We start from the raw sequence: 21,476 nt of genomic DNA on the forward strand, positions 1-21,476 counted from the left end.
ATGTGATCCCCTTTTGCGACCATCTGACAAGCAAAGTCAATAGGGAAACCAGATTCACTGAACTTACTAATTTCTTACTAATTTCACAACTGCAGTGATTCGCTTAACAAAGGTGGGAAGAAAAGTCTTAAAGTGGAACAAAACTCACTTAACAAGTTTCTCACAACAACATCAATTTTGGGTTCAGTTGTGCTTGTAAGTTGAGGATGTTGTATGTATACGTGCATTTGTCTATGTGTATATAGGTTGTGTGTGTGTGTGCATAAACACTATATATAAATTGTGAATGTACAGAACATTCTCAAGGACTTATTGACTATAGGTTAAAATATATTAGAATTACTTCATTCTCACATGCTTTTACCTCTTAAACTTTAGAAAAGGAATTATTTTGCTTTGTGAGAAGAGGAAGAAAAGAACTCCAGTTTCATCCAAACAAAAATCTTCTGGCTTTATATTAATAATGACCTCAATTCTGACCATTAACTTGGAATTAATGACCAGTTAAGGTTAATGGCCCCAAGGTCTTGAGTCATTAAACTGGGAGGAAATACCCTGTTCTTTGATCGTTATTCCTTTATTAAAGATGGGTGAGCTTTTTTTTTTTAAAAAAAGGGGGGGGTCTCAAGATGATCTAATGCTAACAGTGAATGCAAGCATTGTGCTACATATATTTTAGCATCTGGAATGGACTCCCAAGCAAAAGAACTCAACTGCTTCCAATACTAATCTAGTAATGTCTGACATAGCTAAACTATTTGAAATTCACCTCCATCTCGAGGATGCAACGAAAAGTGGGTACAATGTAAACTGAAAATACTCACTGAGAACTTATAAATTGTTCTGTGCCTCTCTCAATATAGGGTTAACCATATCTGGGCTGCAAAAATCAGAACTGGCACTAGATTGTTGGTATTCCCAAATTCATAGTCCTATTTTCATGATTGCCTTTCTCTCCCTCTCTCCCTCTCCCTCCCTCTTCCTCTCCCTCTCCCTCTCCCTCTCCCTCCCTCCCTCCTTCCTTCCCTCCCTCCCTCCCTCCCTCTCTCTCTCTCTCTCTCTCTCTCTCTCTCTCACACACACACATACACACACACACACACACACATACACACACACACCTATCTATAGATTGATCTATCCATCCATCCATCCATCCATCCATTGTGATGCAGCTATTAAACAAAGTCTAGAAAACTACACATAAATATTCCACTTAGTCCTACTATTCTTGAACATGGAGATAATGATTTTCACATTCACTTTTTATGTTAGATGCTTTCATGAGTTTATTGCATGAAATCATCCTTGGCAGTAAACAATGCTCAACAAGGTCTCTTGGAGATCACGTGTTTCAGGAGGCCATCTCTTGTACCCTGCATGGCTCTGAGGTTCCATGAACGAAGGAAGAAGTGCAGAAGAACCACCCTTCAGAAGACTTCTTTCTCCCATTGTTGTGCTTGTGCAGTTGTTCCAAAGGCAGACACAACACATTTCAAAACCCTTTGACGAATCCTTGGGGAGCAGATGTAAAGTCCCAGCACAATGGTTTCTCCAGAATGGTTTATAAACAATCAACCTTCTTCTGACTAATGTACCATATTTAAAGCAAGATTTTTCACTACATAGAACAAGGGTTAAACGATAACTTGACTTATCTTTTACATGACAAAAAATAAAGAAATTGCAAGACCTTTTCACATATTAGATATGTATTGTCATTTATCATCTAGATATCGGAGTAGTAGTGCAAGGTAATAAAACATATCATCGAAAAAATGTGCTATAGGTCTGAATCACTCTCCCATTCCACCTCCCAGCTAACTGTAGTATTAAATCAAACAAGCAGAACATTTCCTTGGGCAGGCATTGCCTTTTAATTTCCTGAAGAACCTTAAAATATCATTCATTACAAGTACTACACATATTTGGTTTTTAAAAGTCTCATAAATCAATAGCAGGCTGACTGTAATAATTATTACAAGTTAGTGCATAATTTTCGTGCTGAAGGCTCCATGTAGAACTTTAGCATATGCAAACGAGGCAATTCAAACTGTGTATAGATATTAATATGAAGAAGCAGGTAACGAGGTGCCGGCTATGAATTATGCATCAAGCGCGGCTGATCTTCAATGAAGAAAATGAATTCAGCATGTAATCTAATTAGTGATGGAAGTCTATTACATCTAACTGCAAAAGCAACCGTCCTTGAAACAAATTTATTTACAGTCCATGTTACCAATTGAAACAACTTTGAAATGATGTGTAAGACAACAGCTTAATTGTAAACTTTTTTTTTTTCTTCTGCAGCTCCAGACCTGGGAGGCCTCCAAAACGGACACAGAGTGTGACCTCTCCAGAGAATTCCCACATCATGCCCCATTCTGTTCCTGGTCTTCTCTCACCAGGAATTATCCCACCGACAGGTAGGAACTCTTAAACATGGACTAGAAAGTCTTCAAATCATTTGCCTTTGTGGCATCAGAAGGGGACCTACTGAAAGCTGTAGGTCTCCAGGTTGAGTGGTTCAATCCATCCACCATTTTGTATTCCAGGGCTGTGGCTTCTTCAAAATGAAACTGTCTTTTGGCTTGTTGGTATGACATGTTAGGTTTCATACTTGACCAGGAAAGTTGGTTTTATAGCCAGCTGAAGAGGACTTCTTGTCTTTAGCTACCAATGAGCAGTTGTCCACCCTGCTCATAGGTAGACCAGACCAAGAAATCAACTTCAGAGAAAGGTTAAATTCAATTTATTGAGATTGGCCGTAACAACAGATCCTTGAAATTCTGATTGTGTTGAATCTTCTCCTTCTTATACCTCAGTGAATTAAGGAGGCACCTGCCCAACTCACTTCCAAAGCTTGTCCTTTTTTCCTGGACTTTAAAATAATGCTTCAGCCCCCTTTGCCTGGAGAATGGTTCCTACATATCTCCCATCAACATCATTTTCCTTATTCTCCACAGTGCTTCCTTTTGGAGGTACCCAAAACATAAGAGCGAGCTAGCCATAATATAGAGAGCCAGGTTGGTCCAGTGCTTAAGGCACCAGTCTAGAAACCAGGAAATGGTGAGTTCTAATCCCACCAGGATTAGGGGACTGGAGGCTAAAACATATGAAGAACGGTTACAGGAACTAGGCATGGCTAGTCTAATGAAGAGAAGGACCAGGGGAGACATGATAGCAATGTTCCAATATTTGAGGGGCTGTCACAGAGAGGAGGGGATCACCCTATATTCCAAAACACCTGAAGGCCAGAGAAGGAATAATGGATGGAAACTGATCAAGGAGAGATTCAACCTAGAAATAAGGAGAAATTTTCTGACAGTAAGAACAATCAACTGATGGAACAGATTACCCTCAGAAGTTGCGGGAGCGTTGTCAATGGAAGTTTTCAAGATGAGACTGGACTGTCAGAAATGGTGTAGGGTTGCTTGCTTGAGTGGGGGTTAGATGACCTATAAGGTCCCTTCCAACTCTGTTATTCTATTCTATTCTATTCTATTCTATTCTATTCGATTCGATTCGATTCGATTCGATTCGATTCGATTCGATTCGATTCGATTCGATTCTCAGCTGGGTGATCTCAGGCTAATCACTCCATCTCAGACCTAGGAAGGAAGCAATGGTAGACCACTTCTGAAACCCAAGAAAACTGAAGGAATTTGTTCAAGCAGTCCACAAGAATCAGGCATGGTTGAACAGAAAGTGGGGAAGCCATACTACATATTAAGGATATTAGAAAATTTAATGATGTTTGGTTTAGGACAACGCAGGTCCCAGTTCCTATTCAGTTAATAAGCGTGTAGAAACTTTTTAGCATAAAAAAAATTATGTTTGTTGTAAAGATAAAAGAATCAAGCTGCTAGTTCAGCCAGCAATGAAATAAGGTAAATGAAAACTTGAAAAAGAAAGAAAAATAAATAAAGAAGACAACTGGAAAGAAGGGGAAATATAATGAATATTAAGTCTCTGGGGATATTTGAAAATACAGATCTACAGATTTCTTTTTTCTCTCTGCCTACTCACCTTATTTTTTTTTCTCTTTCCTTTACTTCACCGACTATTCATTTCATTCTCTGTCTCTCTGTGTGTATTTAAATTTCCTGATCTGCTGTTTGATGATTGCTGGAAAATTCTCTCATTTATATAAAAAAAGTATCTTTTTATTTTACACACTGTTGGTTTTGTGCATGTAGTATGTCTTTATTTGAAAAAAAAAATGAATATGGAAATAATGGAAATTTCACGTGATTTGCTGTAAATAGGAATGAATGCGTTAGAGGAGTCAGCCAGAGAGAAAAAGAATCATTTCCAAAAATATGTATATATTCTGTGTTATGCTAGATTCCTAGGTGCCTTTTCTGTTCCCCATCTCCTTTAGGTTAAGAAATAATAATTGCAAGCAATAATGATAATTCTTGCCTACTTAATAGTCGCATACATGGATTTTCCTAGCTTTTGTAGGAAATGAAGTAAAATGTGTTTTGTATTTCTGAAATCTTGTTTCAGTGATCACCTTCTTTAAGGAAGTGTAATAAGCCACCCAGTGATCACATTTCAACTGAAACAAGGTGGCCATCCAGAGATCACCTTGGAAGAATCAAGAGATGTTGGCTGGTTGTCCTTGATCTTGTATCATCTGCCTTCTTTTGTATTTTCACATGTTTAACTGCTTAATCAGAATATTCACCAGTAGTAGGAAATGATCTTAAGGTTAACTCAGCCTTTTAAGAGTCTGTATAATTCTCGATGTGAACAGCAATTTCCCACTTTGCTAACAATAGCAATAGCAATAACAACAATAACAATAATAGAGTTGGAAGGGACCTTGGAGGTCTTCTAGTCCATCCCCCTGCTCAGGCAGGAAACCTTATACCATTTCAAACAAATGGTTGTCCAGTCTCTTCTTAAAAACTTCCAGTGTTGGAGCATTCACAACTTCTGAAGGAAAGTTGTTCCACTGATTAATTGTTCTACCTGTCAGGAAATTTCTCCTTAGTTCTAGGTTGCTTCTCTCCTTGATTAGTTTCCATCCGTTGCTTCATGTCCTGCCTTCAGTTGCTTTGGAGAATAACTTAACTCCCTCTTCTTTGTGGCAACCCCTAAGATATTGGAACATTGCTGTCATGTCACCCCTAGTCCTTCTCTTCATTGAACTAGACATACCCAATTCCAGCAACCATTCCTTAGATGTTTTAGCTTCCAGTCCCCTAATCATCTTTGTTGCTCTTCTTTGCACTCTTTCTAGAGTCTCAACGTCTTTTTTACATCGTGGTGACCAAAACTGGATGCAGTATTCCAAGTGTGGCCTTATCAAGGCATTGTAAAGTGATATTAACAGCTTCTCCTGGAACATTTTACAGTTCTAATGGAAGAGACACACCAGAGTCCCTCCTTTAATGGGGATGTAAGAATTACACAGCTCTGTTTCCCCAGAAGTGTGAAGCTCCAGGGCTGTTTTTATTATGGCCATTCTTTGGCAAGGAGTGATTACTAGAGGCTTATGGCTCTTTGTAAAAAATAGCCTTTCTTCAGAAATAGACAATATGAAGGCAGCTGAAGGTAGAGAGTATATGAGACTCATAAGTCTATTGCCATGCCTTAAATTCCCATGGAGAGCCCCATCTCAAGGAGAGACTACTGGCAGTATTTCTTTAGCCAGTTTTCACTCATCTGCTAATGTTTCTGGGTTTTGTTGATATGCAGATGCAACCAGGCAGTTAAAGAGGAACTTTTGTTTATTAATTTTCATTTATCATATTTAAAGACCACCCATCTCCTTCACAGAGTGGTAAAGGGCAGTGTACCAAAGCAAAACATCTCAGCTTGTCCAAAATAGTCAAAAAAGCAGGGAGCTGTTGGTTCATAAGTACAGTTGCAAAATCTACAGGCAGATAACAAATCACCTTGAAATAACCATGCATTATCTTGAAACTTGAGAAGAGGAATGGAATTGGAGTACATGAGTGGTGTCAGCCTAGGAAAAGATCTCCTGAGTTTAAAGCAGGGATCTTCAAAGTTGGCCCTTTTATGACTTGTGGACTTCAACTCCCAGAATTCCCCAGCCAGCATGAAGTCCACAAGTCATAAAAGGGCCAAGTTTGAAGACCACTGGTTTAAAGGGTTCCTGATGAGTGTCATGCTGATCCTGCATGGACCACTGATGATGTTCCCTAGTCAGGTTATGAAATGTCTATAACTAAGCTCAGAGAGCAGGATTCTGCAACCATGCTTCGTACTCACAAACAAACCAATGTTATGTATCTGTAGTGGACTGCAGTGGATAATGGCTGGGTGATAGTTTATTTATTTATTGGTTTGTTTATTTTATTATTAGTATTTCTACGTTGCTGTATTCCCAACAGCCTGAGTGGCCCAGGATATGAATGAAACTTAATCTAGACAAAATAGAGTTGTTGATAGGAGATGGTAAACCATACTTTTCTGGAGGGGGCTACAGCCTTCCAGAATGATAAACTTGGAGATGAAATTTCCCAGTTTCAGTTTAATTTTTGTGGAAGAAATTGTCTTAAAATCTGAAGTTCGCTTGGGATAAAGTTCATGGAGAACAGGAGAATCTCCATGTATAAACCCCTTCTAGTGGTTGATGGACTCATCTGTACTTATTGTGGGTCATGTCAAGTTGAATGGAAGGTCCAACCTCTTTGCTTGCTTTTTTAAATAATCCGTAGACAATAAGGCCACACACAAAACCCCTAGACAATATGGCCAATCCTTTCTAGTATCTATAGCCCTATTATGGCCTTAATATTTTTTTGCCCACATTCTGGAGAACTCAGTAGCTTGTTACTGAAATAATAGAATAAAAAGAGAGGAGAGGTTTCTGGCTTTTTTTCCCCAGCAAATGCCAGACAGGGCTGAAGAACTTTCTAACTGGGGAAGTTAGGAAAGATTTCTTTGGGTGTGTGCAAGGTCCCTTCTGCACAGCTGCCCATTCCACGGAAACCAATGGAGGGTTATAACATGATTTCCAGCAACTGTGACTTTTGCACAAACTCCTAGCTGAGAGCTAAATGTGGTGAACTGTGCCCTGTGTTGCAGGACAATAGTTCAGTGATTCTTATTGTGTGTGAGTGGTGCCCTCCAGAAACAAATTAATTCAATAATTAAAGGCTGCTGTGATTGCATATTATCCATTCATGGCCCAGGCGTCCTGCCACGTCTCTGAAGGATACCTGGTGTGAGTTGCCTTCAAGAGGGAGACCAACTCCTAAGGCTCCTCCGAGGCCGTTTCTTCCTCATGTACCTTCTGCAAGCCAACCGTTTTGAAGATAAGTAGATGTGTTGCCATATCACTTGAGGGAAGGATGTGTCTGAATTGGCTGATGCCTGGCAAAGAGCTACAGGAACAGCTGTGGCTCTCAGTTCCCCATGGAGAAGGGATTATAGAGCCCAGTGTAACTTCTCCATCTATAATGGGCAGCAATCTAATTGGTGGTATGAAATGTCCCACTTTCTCTGCACCAGAGCTGCTCCTTGCCATCCTGTCCTCCCTTCTTCCAAGCCTGTTTCTGTTTCCCAATCCCCTCCCTCTTCAGTGATGGAGAGCAGGGAGGGTCTCCTTGATTCTTAGCATTGCATTGAAGCCTTGCTGAGTCTCAAACTGTCCTCAGATTAAAATTTAGAAAGATTTCCTTATGTCTAGAGCGTCTCTCAACCTGGTCTCTCATCCTTTTCCTCTGAAAAGAAAACCAATACAGGGAATGGGTTTGGCCCTCAATAAATGGCATGGCTGAGTCATTGCACTATTATAATCATGATTTGGAATTACAAATGATTTTCCTTTTCAGCTTGGTTGACAGCGTGTGCTGTTCATTGGATCACATTTATGTCATGCCTTCCTGTGTGATGGAAGGCTTCAAAGTAGCTAGCCAGATTTTTAGAAATCACAGAGAAACAAGGCAAAGCAGTGGTGCTTAAATGAAATGCTACCCATTCCTGCTTTTTAAAAGTAAGAAGAGTGAACAGTCAAGCTAGTCACAAGCTAATGCCACCTCAGCCATGGTGATTAATAGGAAGGGACTGTGAAATTGTTTTTGTTGTTATTGTTCAGTCACTTAAGTCATCTTCCACTATCTCCCAGAGTTTGCCCAAATTCATGTTCGTTGCATCAATGACACTATCTAAACCAGGGGTCTTCACTTCTGGACTTCAATCCCCAGAATTCCTCAGCTAGCGTGCCTGACTGAGGAATTTTGGGAGTTGAAGTCCACAAGTCATAAAAGGGCCAAGTTTGAAGACTCCCTGACCTAAACCATCTCATCCTCTGCTGTCCCCTTGTCCTTCTACTTTCCATCTTTCCCAACATCAAGGTCTTTTCCAATGAGTCCTCTCTTCTCATTTGGTGGCCCAAATATTTGGGCTTCAGCTTCAGGAAATGTCCTTCGAAAGACCAGGCAGGATTGATTTCCTTTAGGATGGACTGATTTGATCTCTTTGCAGTCCAAAACACTCTCAAGAATCTTCTCCAGCACCTCAATTTGAAAGCGTCAGTTCTTAGGCACTCAGCCTCCCTTCTGGTCCAGCCCTCACAGCCGTACATTATTACTGAGGAAACCATACAACTGACCATAGTGAAATTGTTAGTTCAGATCACAAGGAAGTTGGGCACCTCAGTACCATTGCATTCAAACCTTGTTGGATCTCAAACTATTCTAACGAATTAGAAATATTTCCTTATTACTAGAGCTTGTCCTCTGCAATCAGGTCTCATTTCCAGGGATAATTCATCCATTCTTAACATCCATATCGGTGACATTACAAAGTTCACTGGTACAGATTTACACCTAGTTAGCATTTGCATAAGTTTGAAACAGAGGTTTTGTTATCTAAAAGTCATAAATTTGAAAGAACCACTTGTAACGTATGACCCTTCTAATCTTGAAGATTTGCTAGCCAATCTCAAATCTAAGGCATTAGGGATGTTAAGGAAAATTTACTGGGTGTTGTTGTGTTTCTGACTGTTATTCTTATTTACATTCTAATTTTAGTCATTCCAAGCTTTATTCCCTTTTAATTTCATCCACATAAAATTGGCTCTGGATATAGTTTGAAATACATTTTAAAAATATTTTTTTCATTTTCCTGGTATTTGCTTCTTTTTGTTAGACAGCTAGAAAGATCTTTTCTCTTCTGAAATATTTACTGAAGTTTTCACAGTTTTAATAATACAACTTTCAGGTGACGTTTGGGCTGATGGTCCTCTTCCCTGTTTATAAGAATGGAAAACCATTAGGATTATATAATCTGACCTTGGTACAGAAAGGAAAGAAAAAACAACATTTTCAAGATTAGGAACTCTGGATTTCAGTCACAGAAATGAGTAAAATCATCGATCAGGAAATCAGAATAAACAGTGAATTAGCTTTGTTGGAAACATTCCCTGAGGACATTGAGAAAACAAAAGCTAAAAAGTTGGTTGTAACAAAAATGGAAGCTGGGAATTTTCTTTGTACAGAAATTAAACTTGGTATATTGTGATGGCATAAAAACCAACCCATTGATTATTTCTTCAAATGGGACAATGTGAACTGATATTCTTTTGGAGATAGACCGAACTGGACACTTTACATGGAGACCCCTTTCCCCCAAAAAATATCACTACCCATCTTTGTGGTAAACACCTGCCTCCTTTTTACCACCAGAATCAGAAAGATAGTTGTAATGCATTCTAAAATTAAGAGATGATGGTTTAGATTAGAAATATTTCTTATTATAAATGCCATCTTAAAATTACTACAATTCCCAATGTATCAACATTTCTGAGTTCTAAGCTATGAAATCTGTTTTTGTTTTTCTGTTTGTAGTTAATAAATATAAATAAAGTCATACTTAAAAGAAACAAGGCAGTTCATTAACACAATCGCCCTTAAGTGCTTTCTCTACTGCTGTTGACCCCAGAAGGCCCCCCTCATTCTTAGAGGCAATGAAGCAGATCAGAAGATGACTGGAGCACCAAGAGTGGAAATCTCAGCCAGAAGACAAATGTGTTCAGATTAGAACTCATTATTGTGATATCATGCAACAATATTGCATCTTCAATATTGCATCTTCAACATTAACATCGGTAGCTTTGAAAAGCTATCCTAGACCTCACAAACACTTGAGTGCGCTTGAGAAGTGCACTTGAGAAGTAAAGTTATTCTTCTCCATCGTGAAACTTACAATGTCCCCATTGTCCCATCTGTTGGTTTTGTGAGATAATTTTCAGTTTCCAATGCCTGAAGATGTGTAAAAGAAGTTAGTGAGCTCAATCTTGTGGCTTCTTGACTTATATCTTTCTTAGCGGAGAATATTCAATGGGCGGATTTCAGTAGGATCAATCTGTCTTTTCAGAAGAAGACTATATAAGGGACTTTATATATTTATTTATATTATATCTACCCATTCCTGCGAAGGAGAGTGTCTGCGTGTGTCTGTGTGTGTATGAACTGTCCCACTGGCACATGCAGCAAAAGAAACTCCTGGGGCATTGTTTTTTCCAAGAGTATAGCTTTACGGATACTTCCACATAGGTAAGAAGCCAGTTCTGAGGTTTTTGCCTAGGTAAAAGTCCCTCTTTCTCCCCTTTCTCCCACTGTCCATTGTCCACCATTTTGGGAACGGTCTGCGCCTTTCAGAGGTTTCCCAGCATTCGACCTTGAGGTGTAGAAATTAGGCCACATTGGTGAATTCCAATTCCTCAATTCCCTCCCAGCTCCCCTGCATATTCCAATTTCTCCACTTTCCCCCTCCCTAGTTTCTGTTGTCTGGTTGCAGGCAGAGAGATGTATGAGAAGTCAACCATGACAGTGAGTACACACACACACACACACACACACACACACACACGTATCTCCAAGTCATTGTGGTCTCTCTGCATCTGCTTAAACTGATTCATGCAGTTTTCTTGGCAAGATTTGCGAAATGGTTCTCCATTGCCTTCTTCTTAGGGCTTAGAAAGAATGACTGGCCCAAGGTCACCCGGCTGGCTTTGGGCCTACGTGAGGCTAGAACTCATGATCTCTAGTCCATTCCCTTAGCCCAGGAACAGGCAGCCTTGGCTCTTTTATGACTCGTGGACTTCAACTCCCAGAATTCCTGAGCCAGCATGGCTCAGCTTGGAAACTTCTCCCTTTCCCCTCAGCATGGCTGGCTCAGGAATTCTGGGAGTTGAAGTCCACGAGTCGTAAGAGAGCCAAGGTTGCCTACCCCTGGCTTAGCCACTGCACTAAGCTGCCTCTTGAGTAGGACTGCTTGGTTAAAAATTATCCTTTTCCTCAAAATCTAAAGGTGTTATATGTGGAAGGACCTTTCAGGTGGGTCCAAAACCCATGATACATCAGGAGAAATACTTTCTTCCAAACCAATTTTACTGTGTTTTATTTTGTTGTTGTTGTTGTTGTTTTTGGTTTGTACGTCTGATTTCTATTGCACCACCTCTAGTCAGAGTTACAGTTTAATTGAATTTATTTACTTATTGACATCACATCTATGTTCTGTTCCCAAGGGTGCCTTCTGGTTTTTATTTCCATTGCTTAATGTTAACATTTTGTACATTTCTTTACAATTTCTTACTTTTGCTTGTTGTTCCTGTGATAACTTAATGTGATTCCCCTTAACAGAGCTTACATTATAATCATTAGGGTCTTTATTTGTGTTGCTGTTTTTTGTTTTTGTTTTTATTGTGTGTTTTCCTGCCTTGGGTCTGTGATTGTAAATTGCTTTATAATTTCATTCCAAGGACATCCACGCACACTTGATGTTTGTTGCTCTTTCAGGTAAGGTTTGGAAATATTTCACTTGCTTTTTTTTGTGTGTGTATTGACAATGTGGAAGCGAAAACGTCTGCTGGTTGAGAATCAAGCAAACCTTTGATTGGAAACATAAATTTACCCACTTGAAATGTTTCTAGTGTCTAGCATGGATCAATCCATCTTTTCCCAAAGGGTGAAAGATGCATTTTACTGCTTTTGTTTTCTCTCTTTTTTATTTTCTGGCTGATCCTTAGGAATCAAAATCTATCCTCTTTGCCGCTGAGCATAGACTTGTGAATTTTGCCTCTTTGGAGTTAAAAACTATTCCAAGCGATAGGAGATTTACTTGAAGTACATCTCTCCTCTCCCCCCCCTCTCTTTCTTTCTTTCTTTCTTTCTTTCTTTCTTTCTTTCTTTCTTTCTCTCTCTCTCTCTCTCTCTTTTTCTCTCTCTCTCTGTGTCTGTCTCTCTCTGTCTCTCTCTGTCTCTGTCTCTTTCTCTCTCTCTCTCTCTCTCTCTCTCTGTGTGTGTGTGTGTGTGTGTGTGTGTCTCAGTCTGCCTGTCTCTCTCTGTCTCTCTCTCCTTCTCTCCTTCCCTCACCCTCCCTCTCTATTCACAATTTCTGTTTTTGTTCCATTTCTGTTGATGCTTACTCTTCATACCGGTAGTGAGGATGTCAAGTTTGTTGCTGTTAAGCCCTGTTCTAGAGTTACCTGGTTTGCTTTTATTGAGAAAGCAAAAAGCAAGCCGCTAACTGGTGCAAACATGAGACTGAGCATCCATATTGGGACCTAGAAAGCAAAAAGGGACATTTTTTGTTGTTGTTTATATGTGATTTTCAGCTGTTATGGTCACTATACAGCACACAGATCCATGCAGATGCTCAGATTTTAATAACACTTCCTAAATCATTAGTTCTTCTCTTATCCTGTATGAGTGTAGACATGTAGGTTCCCCAAATATTTTGCCATCTCTACAAAAATGCAAGACAGTAAATTGGGTGTTATCAGGAATATCCCCAAAAGGCTTTAATTCCCTTCTCTCCAATTGCAGAGATGCTATTGCTTTCTTACTCCTGTCTGTCTGTCTGGCCAGCTATTTAGCTATAATTTATCTAAAGTTTTGAAGTCCAAAGTTTCTATTAAATCATCAAGGCTTTCATGGGTTCAGTAGTGTTTTATCCTTAAGGGAACTTTTAAAAAAACAAGAAATCCATTATAAAATTATCAGATGACACATGGAATGAAACATGCCTCAATCATGTTAGCTCTGACCTATCTCCTCAGAGCTAATCATGTGAAGAGAAATTTTACATATAGAAGAGACTGGATACCACGTATCTGGAATGGTATAGGGCAGACATGTCAAACACAAGGCCCGGGGGCCGGATGCAGCCCGCAACGTGGTTGAATGTGGCCCGCGAAGCCATCCTGGAAACAGTGAGGGAATGGTCCCTGCTGCCTTGGTCCTGGCCCAGGCCAGCCGGGAGCCAATGTACAATTTTGTGGTGGCCATCTATGCTGAAACACATTCAGTCTTAGCTCCACAAGGCCGTCTAGAAACAGTGAGGAACCAGCCCCTGCCGTGTCAGCCCCGCCCCCTGGGTGCATGCTGAGCAGGTGTCACCCTTTGTGAGGAATGAAGAAATGGACCATGCCTTGGCGCTTGCCCCAGTCCCACCCCCTTCCGCCAGAGACCCTCAGATCTGTCCCACTCCTGCCCAGGCCCCCACAGGCACCCTTGAGACAAACGATGTAGAGCTGGCCATGCCCACCCAGTAGGCCACACCCACTCCACCCACGCACAGCCAGTAAGCCGCACCCACCCTGGCCACACCCACCCGGTCCCCCGAGGGCAGCCGCAATGCTGATGCGGCCCTCAATGAAATTGAGTTTGACACCCCTGGTATAGGGTCTCTTGCTTGGGTAGGGGGGGTTGGTCTAGAAGACCTCCAAGGTCCCTTCCAACTCTGTTATCCTGTTATCAAAATTTCTCTTCACATGGGTTGGAATCCTCCATTCAGACAGATTTGTGATGCTATGGCGTGACAAATTAAAATTCCATTCACATTTATTCTAAGCGTAAATAAGCCTGGATTATACCAAATAAGGACTGAAAAGTCCCTAAGATTAGGGATTTTTGTGTTAGCAAATGCTAAACAAAGTCAATGCATCTTTTTTTTATTTCCTTGTATGTGTAACACCTGGTTCTGTCCATCTATAGTTAATTAATAAAAATTGTTGGGGTTATTGTCTTTCATGCATTCTATATTAATCAATATATTTATGAGAGTTCTATTTATTGATTTTATTTATATGCCCACCCAACTTGGAAAAAACAACTTTGGTTGGCTTAGAGTTGGGTGTAAATAATAATAATGATGATGATGATGATGATGATGATGATGATGATGAAAGGGACCTTGGAAGTCTTCTAGTCCAACCCCCCCTGACACACAACATAAAACTTAGAAACTTTCCAACATAAAACTTTCCAAGTGACGGCTGAGTGTTGGCTCTCAGCTCGATTTATTTTGCTGAATTTTCTCTACCTTGAAGTTCTTGCATTGAAAAAATACAGAATGCAATAGCTTAATAATAAATGTAAGATTTCTTGTTAAAACTCCTAAATCTCATACCGTGTTATGGCTTTCCCATTCTCTAAAGGTTGCATTGAAGTCAGTTGACTGGGTATAGGCAGATTTATTTCTGAGTAACCAAGCATTGTAAATTATTTAAGTGAACAATATCAAGTGGACTTTAAATGGAGAGACTGAAATGTAGTTGTTACTCACAGCTGGAAAATCAGAAATCTCAATAATTAATAAACACTCAAAGCTAAAATATTGGTTGATCGCCATTGCGTTTAGCCATTATAGCCGATGCTATGGTATATATTTATATAACTGTCTTAGACAAATACACACCCAATAAACATGTGAGTAAATTTTATATAGATATGGGTTATGAAATAAGACACTTCCAATTTTACGCGGGAGAAAACCCGAATAACCAAAGACCTACATATATATATGGAGAGAGAGAGAGAGAGAGAGAGAGAGAGAGAGAGAGATAGCATATTCTATAACTTCTACATAACTCATATAAAATCTGCTTTTCTAAATACATCAAATTATATTATAAAAACCTGTAACAAATTATTTTTAAATTTATGCAGAGTTTTGATGGCTAAATAATGAATATTATTCAGTTCTGTTAGATTCAGAAGCGGGCAGTCAACACTTAGGCTTTTGGAAAGATAGTTTTTCTGACTTTATCCATTCTGTATTTTGAGACTTTAATGCACGTTGGCCTACCGTATTTCATCAAGACATCAGATTGGTTCCATGGTACATAAATGTTTCATGCAATATTCCGTAGAGAACATTAAATAAAAATCACAAAGGGTTGACTGGGCATTTTGCACCCCTATCTTCCGGGGAATCTGCAGAAATCCTTCCCGCTCTTGTCTCTTGCTGTGACCCTGCTTATCATTAAGCAGGTGATTTGACGAAACGTAAATCAGCATCAAATGCCCTGCGTGAAGCAGCCGAGTGATTCAAGGAAATTATCAAAATGGCAACACTCGCTAGGTGCTTGGGGCAAATATAAGCTGACAGTATTTATACATCAAAACTTCACTCAGTGTAAGATTGATTTTGTTTCATTTTGTTTATTTTCATTCCCCGTAGCAAGCTCCGTTTGTCCTGCAAAATGTTCCCTGCATCATTAGGCTCTCAAAGAACGCATTTTAGCATAGAGACTTTGCTCAAGCTTGCAAAGATGGCAATCCATTTGAAAAAAAAATACACTGTTTTTTCCTGTCTTTTCTTCAAGGTGTAGTCACAGTGGTGTGGAGGAAAAACCTCTGTTTGTACAGGTAGTCCTCTATTTACAACTGCTTGTTTAGTGACTGTTCAACGGCCCTGAAAAAAGTAACTTGTGACCATTTTTCGCACTTACGGCGGTTGCAGCATCCCCATGGTCACATGATCAAAATTCAGATACTTGAGGATATTGTGTTATTAAGTAAATGATTAAATAAGATGGGAAATAGATAACTCTTAGGAAATAGAACAAGATTATATTCAAATAGATAAAATATGCATTTTGGATATTATACTTTGTTATGAAGTGAGATAAGAGAAATTTAGGTTACCCAAAGTCTGGAAATTATAAATATTAAAGGTTAAATTGGAATATTGATAAGAAATTAAAAACTGAGTAAAATTAATAACAGGATATGGATTGTTTATGAAGATTGAAGGTAATTAAGATATGTATAAGCTAAAAATCTATTGATAAATGTAATAATGATGTTCTTATTGAGTTGATATAATTAGAAATGTACTAACCTGAATATGAGACAGTAAATGTTAAGGGAAAAAGAGTAGAAATATTTGATGCTGTAACCTGAGATTTGTACTAAGATTTTGTTATTGAGCTATTGTAATCAAGTCACCACATTGTTTTTAAATATTCAAATGTAAAATTGGAACGCTAATATAATATTTTTTAAAAAAATTCAGACACTTGGCAACCGATTCATATTTATGACGGCTGGAGTGTCCTTGGGTCATGTGGTCACTTTTTGTGATCTTCAGAGAAGCAAAGTCAATGGGGGAGTCAGATGCCCTTAACAACCATGTTGTTTACTTCACTACAGTGATTTACTTAACAACAGAGGACATAAAATGAGGCCAAGCTAACTCAACAACTGTTCTACTTAGCAAAAGAAATTTGGGACTCAATTGCGATCATTAAGTCGAGGAATACCTATATAAAGAATACTTTTGTTGTTATCAAAAGCTAAGACCACCAAGGAAGAATGCAATTAAATTGAAATAGTGGTGGTAGCCTGCAAGATATTTTTCATGTATTTGGATTAAAGTGCACAGGCTCAGTCCGAGGTCAGAAATGAACTTTTAGGTAAAATGTAGCATGTCTTTCTTTCACAGTTGCCTCTTATGCTGCTTTGAAACATGTCAAAATAAGTCCTCAAAACAGAGGCATTTGAAAGAAAGGCCGTTTTTTGTTCCTTATGTAAATGGAACGGGGTGTTTTACAGCAGGTTTAAGGTTTTTATAACTCTGAAGTTGTTAACAGCCAGCTGGTTTGTATCTGTTTTTTATGGTTATTCTTGTCATAGTCAGCCTCCACAATTTTTAATTATATTTTCAGTATGTCTTTCCCCTCCTCTTGAATCCCACAGCTACTCTTTTATTTAGATTTACCACCACCCCTCCCCCTCCCAAAATGGGGAAGGGATTCAATCTTGAGCAAGATGATTGTACACTTACTTGCTACTTAGATCTCATAGGCAAAAAACTGGGGTCAATACTGTGATAGAGAAAATGAGATCTGGGATCTTCGATGAATAAACTTGGGATGTGGTGTAGTTTAGTACCGATAAATGACTGTCACCCTGTTGCTGAAAAAAAAAAAATAACAGCCAATTTTCAAATTTTATTGATTTTGTCATGGAAATTAAGTTTTGCTACTCCGTTCAGGCTGTTAGTTCTGTTCAAAGGAGTTGTATCTGGCGAATTTGATTATACAGCAACTTCTCCTTTATCTCTGGCACGTTATTAATAATGCAACGAATATCATAAGGTTCAAGAATAATCAGGAAGTTGTTGCTTTGTGGCAAAGTGGCAAGATTTGCATCGTCCTAATCCGCTTTGGCACACCTATAAATAAATGTGTGGGGAAATTGCAGCTTTCGCTTCATTGCTAACTAAACTTGATTAATTAGTTTGGCTTGTATACAAAGGATGTGTTTTATTCATTTATAAAATATTTTATTACCCAGGTTTAATTTAATTAATTTATTTATTTGCACTCGTGGCAGAAGTACCAAGGTGCTTCCGGGTTGAAAGGATTAGCTGGTGACATCATCGTTGCCCTGGAGATGCCCTATTAGGGGGGTCCTTTCATGTTCTCGGCAGGAGCTGGAGTGAAGGACAGGAGCTCAACCTCACCCCCATGTCAGCTTTTGGGTCTCAAACATAGGCTTGCAGAACTGCCCAGTGTTCCAACCACTTTAGTCGCCATGTTCCTTATCCAGAAATGGATCCATATGGATTCCTTAAGCGAAGATCCTCACATAACGTGAGTCCTCTTCATTTCCATTTTTTGTTAATCCGCAGGACTAAAAATGCTCTTTCAGGAGACAACAATCTGTGGAAATTGCAGGAATACCGTGCTTTTCCTAAAGCTGGGTATAAAATGGAAATTGCTTAGGATCTTAGCAACTGAGTTCTATTGATCCGTTCCAACAGATCCTGTAAAGAAAAGATACATGCAGTGGTGGGATTCAAATATATGAACAACCGGTTCTCTGTGTGGATGCCGCTTCCAGAAGTCCATTCTGGGCTTGGGCAACAAAAAATTAGCTACTGGTTTTGCCGAACTGGTGTGAACTTACTGAATCCCACCACTGGATATATGGTAAGATACATAGCCACAACTGAACATGATGAAATATCTGTGGAGTTTTAGCACACTTAGTCAATGGTTCTCCTCTTGTGTCCTTTGAAGATGACGTCTGCACAGAGCACAAAACAGACAATATTTGTTTCAGCCCTACCGTCAAAGCATTGATTTGTGTAACGGAATTTCATTACTTGAACGGTCTAAAATCAATATAGGTATTATTATCAAAGTTAATATCTACAGACATTATGGCTCCAAAGACAACTTGTGGTACGCTGTATTATAATATCTGTTGTTGGCTGTTAAAGGTTAAGAAGTCTTTGTTTCTACTTACTTATGTTTAAATGTTTGACAGAATTTGGCTAAAGACTTAAACTGTTCCATGTTTATTCTGCTTAAGCCGGGATAACAACATTCAATCTATTGACTGGCAGGGAATTGCAGAGAAATGTGCTTTGACTGCTTCTGAATGAATTTTAAGATTTGAAAACCTGGGGTCAATTGATTTGTTTTGCTTTAAGAGAAATAGTATGTTAGAGCTTCATTTGTTATCAGAGATGGGGAAAGGTTAATAACACATTGCTTTCGTACACGTTCGTATTAAGTTTTCATCCTCCATGAATTTATATTTCCTTTCGAAAGCTGTGCTATCCAAAAGCTCCTCAAAATGTTGTTTGTATAATAATAATAATAATAATAATAATAATAATAATAATAATAATAATAATAATAATAATAATAATAAGTAGTAGTAGTAGTAGTAGTAGTGCCTTGGGTGCAATCCCAAAACAACTGGAGCACCACTTGAACACCATTGGCATTGACAAATTCGCCATTAGTCAATTGCAAAAGTCGGCCTTACTAGGAACCGCTTCCATCCTGCGACAATATCTGTAATACCATCAAACATCCACATCTGCCTATCCCAGGTCCTTGGTAAAATGCCAAATCCAGTCTGAACATCTGACTGACTGTGTGATGAACAATAACAATAACAACAATAATAATAGAGTTGGAAGGGACCTTGGAGATCTTGTAGTCCAACCTGCTGCTCAGGCAGGATACCCTATACCATTTCAGACAAATGGTTGTCCAGTCTCTTCTTACAAACTTCCAGTGTTGGAGCATCCACAACTTCTGGAGGCAGGTTGTTCCACTGGTTAATTGTTCTAACTGTCAGGAAAGTTCTAGGTTGGTTCCCTTTTTGATAAATGTGATAGGAAGCAGGAAATAGACCTTGCCTCCAAGAGGCGATGTGCAATGTAATTTTTTTTCCCTTCGATCAGCTTTCCCTGATGAAAAAAAGATACAGTCACACATGAGTCCTTGAACAAAACTTTGAGAACTTTAGTGTTATGTAGTTTATCAATGGGGCAAAATCCTATATTTACCTATACAAGGGGAGAAAATAGAAAAGTAGGGATTTATCAAAAGTTGAGGAACCTTAAGGTATAGAACCATTCTATACCTATGAGTCCAGAATAAGGAGGAGCAGGAAAAAGCATGTTATGGACCCTGTCAGCTAAAGGATTCTGACTGAGGGTTCTAGAACATTCTGTGCTGCTGCCTTGCCCTACAGAACATTGTGCCTCCTGAGGTGAGTATGGCTCTCTCTTGTGGTCTTCCAGAAGATCATTAAGACCTGGCTCTGTCAACTAGCAAAGGGATCCAGCAGTGATAGGCAACCCTGGGGGACGGGGGAGGGGCGGTGATTGATAGCTTGGGAACTCACTCTCTGTTTTCTTTTTTTCCTTTTTTTAATTTTGTCTATTTCTGGAAGGATTTCATTGTCTTTTTACTTGTAAACTGCTCAAAGTCACTTCAATTCGATAAGCGGTACAGACAGTCCTCAACAACAGTTCATTTAGTGACCGTTCAAAGTTACAACAGCACTGGGAAAAAAAGGTGACTCATGACCATTTTGCACAGTTACAGCCTTTTGTAGCATCCCCATAATCATGCAATCAAAATCCAGAGACTTGGCAACTGGTTCATACTTATGACCGTTGCTGGGTCCCAAGTCATGTGGGTCACTTTTTTGGGACTTTCTGACAAGCCAAGTCAATGGGCAAGCCAGATTCACTTCACAACCGGGTTACTGATTTATCAACTGCAGTGATTCACTTAACAACTGTGGCAAAAAAGGTTGTAAAATGGGGCAAAACTCACTTAACAAACGTCTCAGTTGACAACAGAAACTTTGGGCTCCATTGTGGTGGTAAGTTGAGGACTACCTGCATATAAATTGGATCCATCAATCAACAGTGCAGGGCTTTTCCTGTGGCAATCTAGGAACACAAAAGTTGGACTTGGAAAAAAGCAGGAGAGTTAATACTTTTGAACTTTGAAGTTGGAGAAGACGCTTGAGAAGGGAGCCAAGAAAACAAACAGATGGATCACGGAACAAATGCATTCTTGAGGCACAAACGGCTAGGCTCAAAATAGCATTCATTATGCAAAGATTTAGCTTTCACCAGAAGTCTATAAAGCTGGGAAAGATGGGAAGAAAGAGAAGAAGGGAACAATCTCCAAGTGGATTGATTTCCTTTTAAAGAGACAATTGTTACATTATCAGAAGATCTAAAACAGGCATGTCCAAAGTCCGGCCCGCGGGCCATTTGCGGCCCGCGGCCCGGTTTAATCCGGCCCTCGAACAGCCCTCCCTGCGCTATGTAAATGCGGCCCTCCCACGGCCCTCCGGCAAGTCCCATGAGAGAGAGAGAGAGAGACAGAGACAGAGGCACTTGCACTTCTGTCTCTCTCTCTCTCTCATGGGACTTGCCCCCTCGCACGGCTCCTCATTGGCCCTGCGCCCGGGTGTCCCGCCCCCTGGGAGAAGGGCGGCCAGGAAGTCCCTTTCCCGGGCTGGCCCCGTCCCAGACGCACGTGGCTGGGGAGCCATGCGGGGAAGCCCCAGGATCCCCGCTGGGAGCAACCCCCCGGAGCCTTTGCTGAGTGGGCCAGCCCTCCCGTAAGCCGCAGCCATGAGAGAGCAGCCCCTGCGATGTCCAGCCGGTGCAACCGTTGGCCAAGCAGCAGCAGAGCCGGAGATGGAAGGTCAGTGGCAGGGGGGGAGGGAGGGAGCTCTGAGTCCGCAGAGCACCGCCGCGAAGTGACTGCGGGGCAGGTGATTCGCCCCCCCGGCTTACTTGTTCCAGTCTCAGCTAGGGCATCACTTCCTGGGCCGCTCCCTGGGCAGCCGAACCAGCCACATGTCTCCCCGTGCTGGGCGGCAGTCATGGCTGGTGCGGCGGCCAGCGGGAGCATCGCTCCCCGGGAAGCC

At 40.1% G+C, this 21,476-nt stretch overlaps 1 protein-coding gene across 1 annotated transcript in view; it reads left to right on the top strand.

Annotated features, from left to right (window-relative positions):
- The first annotated feature begins 2,107 nt into the window (after positions 1-2,107).
- DACH1 (dachshund family transcription factor 1) overlaps positions 2,108-21,476 on the top strand; it is a 171,833-nt gene continuing 152,464 nt past the window's right edge. Inside the window, exons 1-2 of the mRNA XM_015832337.1 lie at positions 2,108-2,154; positions 2,311-2,426. Coding sequence (XP_015687823.1) covers positions 2,108-2,154; positions 2,311-2,426 — 163 coding nt within the window. The remainder of the gene's footprint in view (positions 2,155-2,310; positions 2,427-21,476) is intronic.

This window comes from Protobothrops mucrosquamatus, unplaced genomic scaffold (assembly GCF_001527695.2).
Source record: "Protobothrops mucrosquamatus isolate PMUCROS unplaced genomic scaffold, P.Mucros_1.0 scaffold2, whole genome shotgun sequence".
Lineage (NCBI taxonomy): Eukaryota > Metazoa > Chordata > Lepidosauria > Squamata > Viperidae > Protobothrops > Protobothrops mucrosquamatus.